The sequence below is a fragment of the Chenopodium quinoa genome, unplaced genomic scaffold (assembly GCF_001683475.1).
Source record: "Chenopodium quinoa cultivar QQ74 unplaced genomic scaffold, ASM168347v1, whole genome shotgun sequence".
NCBI classification, from domain to species: Eukaryota; Viridiplantae; Streptophyta; class Magnoliopsida; order Caryophyllales; family Amaranthaceae; genus Chenopodium; species Chenopodium quinoa.
In genome coordinates, this window is record NW_018744593.1 from 5356193 (window position 1) to 5364073 (window position 7881).

Sequence of the window (7881 nt, forward strand, 5' to 3'; positions counted from 1 at the left end):
ACTACTCATAGCCTCACCCCTTTCCCCTGAAACAACCTTTCAGTCCTCCCTTCTCTCAAAACAACCGTAGCCCCACCCTCTCCTTCCCTTGAAACCACCTTAACTCCACCCCCTTTGTCGAAATCACCGTAGTCGCACCCCTTTCCTCTTAAGCCACTACTTTCAAGGCGGTTTTGGACCTAGGTTAAGTTTCAAGGTGATTTCAAACCATAGTTTGGGGGGGTGGGTGGGGGGTGGGTTGGCTTTCAGGTGGCTGGGTTAGGTTTTGGGTGAGGCTAAGGGAGGAGGAGTCGATTTCTGGTAGGTGAGGAGAGCATGGTTTTGGATGAGGGGTTGAGGAGGGATGGCGTCAGCGGTGGGGTGGTTTTAATTTATTTTATATTTTAAAAATTGTTTTTAATTGTTTGGATCAATCAAGGGCTTAAACACATGACAAATAACTTATTATAATAGGATTGTTGACTTTTGTTGACCGGTCATGACATGTCAGAAGAAAACGCCCCAAAATTGGGATACTTAACAATAAATAATGACCCAAAATTAGGATTACTAAAACCAGTTTTTCATACGCAGTATATCTTAATGGTCAAAAATAAAATTGACAAATATAACAACTTTAATAATGTCGATTATTCTTCAACGAAGAAAGTAACCGAGAAGCTGTAACCCACACGGCCCACGGCCACTCTCAAAGAACACTGTAGTAGGAACTAGGAAACCCCCTTCAAATAAAAACCACGAACCGTCCATAAAACAACTTTCAGAAATCAAATGTCTTTTGTCTGTCCGAAACTACATCACTTCAACGGTCACTTTTTCTACTCACTGCTCACTACTCATTCCCAGCACAAAAAAAATTACTCAACTCAACAAGAAAGAATTACAAATAAACCAGATACCTGAATTCAAACTCTAATTAACAAAGATGGCGAATTTTATCATCACTCTCTCTCTCTTACTCTCTCTCCTCCTAGCAGTAACCTTTCGGCCCATTAAGGCCCAACTAGAAGAAAAAGCAGTAATACAGCAGCAGCAGCTATGGTGTGTGGCAAAGAACAACGCCGAGGATTCCGCACTTCAGCAGGCCTTGGATTGGGCTTGTGGGCCAGGTGGTGCTAGCTGTGGCCCAATCCAAAATGGTGGGCCTTGTTATGATCCAAATGATCTTATTGATATGGCTTCTTATGCTTTCAATGATTATTGTTTAAAGCATGGTATGAGTGAAGAGACTTGTAACTTCAGTAACACTGCTGCTCTTACTGCTCTCGATCCAAGTAATTTCTCTTTCTTTTTTTTTTTTTTTTTTTTTTTTTTTTTTTTTTTTTTTTGTTTTGTTATTTTTCTTAATTTTTAATGCTACATTCTAATTTTTGAATTGTTGAATTTTTTTTTTTTTTTGGGGAATTTGCAGGTCATGGAAAGTGCAAATATGCTTCAAGGTAATTAATAATCTTTAAAAGTTGTTAAAATTGTCTAATTTTATTGGGTTTTGATTTTTGAAGTATTATTAAGAATTGTTATTTATTTCTTGTCAATTGGTAGTCAATATAAATATGCCCTTTTGATTTGGATAAATTATAGGGCATTAATTAGTATTAATTGCTTAATATTAGAAATAAAACTATAAAAGGGTGTTACCAATTTTTATTTGTGCCATTATAAAGGAAATTGTTTTTTTTTTTGTTTGATGAGCATAATAAGGGAAAATGCTATGTTGTACAGGTTGTTCTAGCTCTATTTCTAATGTTGAAATATATTCATCTATGGAACTAATATTCTAAATTGCAATCCTTAGTTTCGGGAGAGAAATAGAATTAGTCTTGATATTGACTGAATGTTTGTACTTAATACTCTTAAGTCTTAACATGACCATAGATTTTTTGTCTGAAGAGCCACTTTTAGCTAGCTCTTAACTCTGTAGATTTTTTATGAGTTGGTCTATTTCGCGTATTTGTTTGTTTGCAATCACATATGATGTGTCAATGTGGTCGGATATGATGATTCGATGAGAATGGAATGGGAGGGATGGATGGATAAGATACATTCCTTCCACCATTATTGTTGTGTTAGTATACAATTTTTTTGAAAAACTTACCTATTGCTTTAGGATTTGGCAATAATTTTTATATCTTCGGAACAAATTATGACGGATCAACTTATAGCTTATTTAGATGTGGTAAAAGATGTAGTGTCCTTTTGGAGGAGCTCAATCTTCTCTTGCTTTCAAGAAATTTAGCTAACCAAACATCTCCAAATGAAAAGTTTTCCATCTTTACAAATGGATAAATGCTGAGCAGTATATATTGCATGTTACTAAGGTGTTTTTGTCTCATAGTGGAAGTGCATGATACACCTTTCCATTATTAATAATCAGTGAAGTTGACACTTTGCCTTTGATATCCTTACGCTCCCCTGGAATGAAATCTGCATAGTGCTTAGTTTTGATGCGATGATTGTTTTTACCCTGTGAATGGATATGTCAATGGAGATCTTAAGGGTTGTTGCAATTAAGGATAAGACTCTAAAAACATTAAGGGTTGTCTTTTGGAAGAAAGTAGGGGGTTACATTGATTGAGTACAAGATGAGAGAGAATCGGTTAAGATGATTTAGCAATGTAAGAAGGAGACCAAGTGAGGCTCCGGTAAGGAGGCTTGAAGTGTTGTAATCCCTTTTTGTGTGGCTTCTTACAATGTATATGGATGGGAGGTTTTTAATAGACAGGGGAGGGAGAGTCGTAGATTAGGGGATGAGAAGGCAAGAGACATGATGTGAGGGATCCAAATTTCTTGCAACTTGTTTTAGGATATAGTTTATGTTGTAAATTCTAAAATGGGGTGATTAACTTAATGACATGGAGAATAATTCCCTATCTGGTAGAGGTTACTCTGAAACATCTTTGGACTCATGGTTTTCCCACATGGATGAAGAGCTTATATTGATAAAGTAAGGTCTGTTTGTCATCAAGCCAGGAATGAGAAATATGTTAACCACAAAAACCAGCATTAATTTGCATATACTGAAGTTGGTGACATTTAAATGAAGTTTTCATAGTGGAAGAAGAAATGCCTTTGGTAATAAGTGAAGTTTTTAGTTATTCCTCAATTTCCTTGACATCCCAATTATGACATGTCATAGTTTTGACGTGATGGCAGTTTTCTTCCTATCAATAGTACTCTGGTGTGGCATACAGCTTTAATATTTTGATTTCTTTTATTTTCAATTTTATTGTATGTTTTTATTTTTTATTTTTGCTTAAAGAGAAACGCTAGGAGTGTTAATCTTTATCTGTTTGAGAATTTTTGATGCTGAGGTGCTACATAGTTTCATGGATTACAAGTCTGCCAGGGGTGCATGTTCTGAAGTGTTATAAAATGTTCTCTGAATATGGAATGTGAGTGAATTTGTAAGATGAAGGCTCATATACCTTCAGCACTTAGGAGTATATTATTGTAAGGCTCCTACTGAGTATTTAGTAACTGACAAGTGATCATTGTATAACTGAACTGACTGTTATGACAGCAAATGTTTGTTACATTAGCTAAAAGTAGACTGCCAGTTAAAGAGACTATTTATAGAACTTGACGAGGAAGCCCTTCAGCCTCTGGGACAGATATTTTCTATAGTAGCCTGTGAATTCAGGATTTTTCTTATTTCTCAAAATTCTCTAATTCTCAAACATGTATATGAATTAATCAGTTGTCACATTGCCCAAAGCTAATTAGGATGTGGTATAGTTATACAAACCAATAAAATCAATAGGTTTGATATAATTACTGTTTTAGGACTTGACATCCTAATATTGTGTATGTATGCATTTTTTTTTTTCACTGAAGGTGGGAGTACTTAATTAGCATAGTTAGGTTTTATGTAGTTATACTTTAGCTTTATGGATTACATGCAAATTGTTTATTATTTTTTTTTTCATCCTGTAATGCCATCACCAGTATGGAGAATTTTATTTTCTCAACATCCTAGAGTAGTACATGTGACTGTTATTTCTAATGATGAGAGTACTTATTTAGCAAATACGAATTGTTAGTAGTTACTTTGTATTATTTTACTTTATAGGTTCAATGCCACCTGGTTTTTTGTTCTTGGAATATGATAATGAGTATGGAGTAATGATTGTGCAAAAAATTTAGATGCTATCATGTTTATTAGTCTTTAGTTATTTTCTGAAGCTTTGTTACATGACCATTTGGTTTTTAATTATAATTTTTGCTGTTGCTGCAGTATTTTCACTGCTGCAAATTCTACCACCCCTTCAACTGCAGGAGTCATCCCAGGTAGTGAAGACTTGAACGAGACCTCTCAGTTTGCTGCAACAGAGGTTAGGACGTTAGCCCTCCTTAATTTGCTTCTCGCAATCGTTATACTCACTATAACAGATGAGAATTGGTGAGAATTGGATGTATTGAGTGAAGCAAGTCAGTGAAATAGAGCTAGGCTTAGATCTTGCTAATATCATTCCTGGAAAAGTTTTGTTCCCGGCTTTGATTCTTGTATCTTTCATGAACAATTGATATATTTCGTTGGAACCTATCTGGTTTGTAAAACCAATTAATATATTTTTGTTGTTGTGCAGTGTACAGTATCTCTTATTCTCTGCCCTTCTATTGGATTCAAATCAGTGATGTTTTGTGTGTTTTTTGCTTTTGATTAGCTATGATTCAATTCCACTGTTGTGATCCCCGGATTCCCACTTCCATAGTTTACAGGCATAGTTGCTGCGCTTGTACAGTTTCTGTCCTTCGATTGGGGTTTAAATGATTTTACTTTTCTTGCATATTGTTCATGATAGCTATGGTTCAAGATTCGATTACCAAATCGAAAGTGGTCTTCTAATTTTCTTACGAAGTACGAATTATATTTTCAAAGGTGAGCGTGAGCCTGTCCCAGTTAAAGAGGACAAGGAGTAGCAAACTGATAACAGTTTAAATTTTCCACAGCTCATACTAGAAAGTTTATTAAAAGTTCTCTGGGTCAAAACTATTGAATCTTCATTTACTATTTATTTACCAATCTCAATCTTGATGTATTGATTTCTACTTGGCCCAAATTACAAAATATACTTTCTTACATTTATTCAGTTTTGATCAAGATCTACCTTTGCTCAAACTTGAGTAATGTACAAAAGTGCCATAAATGGATATTTTGTCATTTCATATTATTGATCCCGAATGAAGATGTCAATTAGTGTCTAGGATTTAACACAAGTACTTGAGGAGAATTCAAGAGTTCGAGTAACATAGTTCGAGCTAAATACGTTTTCTTTCAAGCGTGATGCAACCCAAAAGACTACTAATTATATAAACTGATACTTGTAGCAAGAGCTCTCTCAGTTTCTCTTTAGTGTTATAAACTAAAGCAAGCAAACTATTAAAATTTAATCAACAAACAATTGATATAATTGGCTGATTAAAAGACATTCTAAGTGTGAAAGAAAAGATATCAGCTGTTTTACGTTATTGACAAAATGCCAATTATATTTGGTAACCTTGGACAGCTGGATAAAAAAACAATTAGCAGTTGATTCTTTATTGCTCCAGGAATAAATAAATAAATAAAAAACAAATAAAGGAAAAAAATAGGGAATTAAGTCAATAGGATTGTTAAGGTTGTGATTTGAAGATTTAATAATTAATCAATCGAATTTATACTAACCCCTAGAAAAACATAAACTTTGATTAAATTAGTTTACCAAATAAGTGTACAAAATTCTACTTATCTTTTGGTCAAGACAAAATTGAAAATGTATGCTTATGTTTATACTTAATTAAACAACTACATTGAAAAACTCTTTTCATGTTCTGACTCTTTTTTTGTTTTTTTTTGTTTTTTTTTGTTTTTTTTTTGTTTTTTTGAGTTGAATCTCATACAAAATATATTAAATAATGATACTATTGTTTATAATGTATGCCTATACACTAATATTAAACGAATAGAATTTCTGCAAAATGTCAGAGATCATTGCTGAACTTGATTCTGTGGATCAATTTCTTCAAAAACTTGCATTCTGCTTGAAGATAATGATCTTTCCCTACTAATGATCTTCCTAAAAGAGCTCATTCGAAAGCTTGACGATGATGATCCGCTTCCAGCATTAATAATCTTGCTAGGATTATTACTATTATTGCCTGAGCTTATCACATCCTGAATATTATGTTCAAGACCTTCTGAAGTAACAACCACTACCTCGGTCAGGTCACTGACAATGGGAGGTTCTCGGTCTAGCAGGGTTAATTGAGGAGACACTTCAGACCGACAAATCGGGCACGTTGCTTGGCCACTGAGCCACTGATCGATGCACGACGTATGGAATACATGATTGCAGTTGGGTAGACGCCTAACTTGCTGATCCTCCTCCAATATGCTTAAACACACAGAGCATTCAATGTGTTCGTCGTCATTTTCCATCTGCTTGAACAGAGTTGATGGTAGCAAACTGATGGCTGTTGGATCAAGTCCGGATTTTGCTGTTGGGGAATCACTGAGCTGCACCAGGTCAGGGTGGATGAAGGTTAAGGTGGGGTTACGGCGTGGGTGGCGTAGGACACATCTAGCATAAATGTGAAGAAGTGTTACTAGGAGGATAACGAAGCAGAGGGATAGTATAGCTGTTACCATGATCTTGCTGTTAAGTTCATAGGTGATTCTTTTGGTGGCGTCGTGTTGGTCTCCGTCCCAATTCATGGCTCGATTCGAAGACGGGAGATGACGGGGAGAGATTTGAGTGAAGAAATGTTGGAGAAACTTGGAACTATGCAAATTTATATGCATTTCAGTTGATGTATGAGCTTTGTTTTCTCAGAATGTGAAGGGAGAAGGTGACTAATATTTGTAATTCTTTGAAAATTTGATCCATAAAAACGATTGACTGTTGACCTTTGAATGATGACTTGGTGAGATGGACTTCTAACAATATAAGTTCTAACTCTTTGTGTAGTTTAAGGCTTACTTTCGTATGAATTGATATTGGGGATTTATTGACTAACTTATAATACAAGCTATAGGCTAAGTAACCTTCAAAAATCTAACAGTTATTTGAATGGAATACATACTTTCTGTCTTAAATTCATTCATTCTTGACGTAAGCTATATTTTCTATTTTGGAGCCAAACACTCAAACTTCATAAACATTGAAAAACAACATTCATATGAAGCATGTTCAAAACATTTTTAGGGCCTAATTAATATTCAAGTTGGTTTCATTTAAGGGTCATATAGGTCTAGGAATGACAACGGATCGGATTTGGGTTGGATGGAGCTTCACCCGCATCCACCATCCGCTCCACCCGATCCACCCGCCACCCGCATCCGATCCATCCATCATCTGCGGGTGAAACGGGTGGATCGGATGCTTAGCGGGTGATAATTATAATCCTACTCTTAACTAATTTTTTTTTATTTTTTTTTTAAAAAAATCTTTTAGCCAATATTAAACTTGAATAGTAAACTACTTCGTATTAATTAACTTTCAATTCTATATTACAACAATAATCAATAAATAAAAAAAATCATGAACTTACTTGCAATTGTTACATTTTTTTTTTCTTTTTTTTAAGAAAAACGGCTCACTTAAAATAAATCAAACCTAGGATAAAGCATCCATAGTTACATATGGTGAAACTTCATGTGGACAATGATTATCCCACACTTGTTCGGTACCAAACGGAATGAGCCTAGCAAGATGATGAGCAACATAGCTACCCTCTCTTTTAACATGAGACCAACTAATTGACATAAATGAATTACAAGCATGTAAAATATCCCCAAGGACTGAATCAAGGTCTGTGAACAACAGAGCACCTCTCGAGAGGCGTTTGATGAGAAGTTGGCAATCAGATTCAAGAATAACATTCTCCAGCCCACGCTGCTTC

General features: G+C 35.0%; 2 protein-coding genes across 2 annotated transcripts; one reads left to right on the plus strand and one right to left on the minus strand.

Annotated features, from left to right (window-relative positions):
- Positions 1–226: 226 nt before the first annotated feature.
- Positions 227–4605, plus strand: LOC110699728 (PLASMODESMATA CALLOSE-BINDING PROTEIN 5-like). Its single transcript, XM_021877255.1, has 3 exons — positions 227–1274; positions 1412–1439; positions 4235–4605. Exons 1-3 carry the CDS (start codon positions 926–928, stop codon positions 4401–4403), a joined length of 546 nt encoding a protein of 181 aa, XP_021732947.1. The 5' UTR covers positions 227–925; the 3' UTR covers positions 4404–4605.
- Positions 4606–5298: 693 nt separating this feature from the next.
- LOC110699886 (E3 ubiquitin-protein ligase ATL41-like) lies at positions 5299–7076 on the minus strand. Its single transcript, XM_021877392.1, has one exon. The coding sequence runs from the start codon at positions 6779–6781 to the stop codon at positions 5969–5971; it is 813 nt and encodes a 270-aa protein (XP_021733084.1). The 5' UTR covers positions 6782–7076; the 3' UTR covers positions 5299–5968.
- Between the last annotated feature and the right edge of the window lie 805 nt (positions 7077–7881).

Bases quoted from the DNA above. Each gene is read 5' to 3' on its own strand.
- LOC110699728 (XM_021877255.1), top strand. From the start codon at position 926: ATGGCGAATTTTATCATCACTCTCTCTCTCTTACTCTCTCTCCTCCTA. The intron at 1,275-1,411 runs GTAATTTCTCTT...GGGAATTTGCAG, and splicing joins TCTTACTGCTCTCGATCCAA to GTCATGGAAAGTGCAAATAT. The intron at 1,440-4,234 runs GTAATTAATAAT...CTGTTGCTGCAG, and splicing joins AAGTGCAAATATGCTTCAAG to TATTTTCACTGCTGCAAATT.
- LOC110699886 (XM_021877392.1), bottom strand. From the start codon at position 6,781: ATGCATATAAATTTGCATAGTTCCAAGTTTCTCCAACATTTCTTCACT.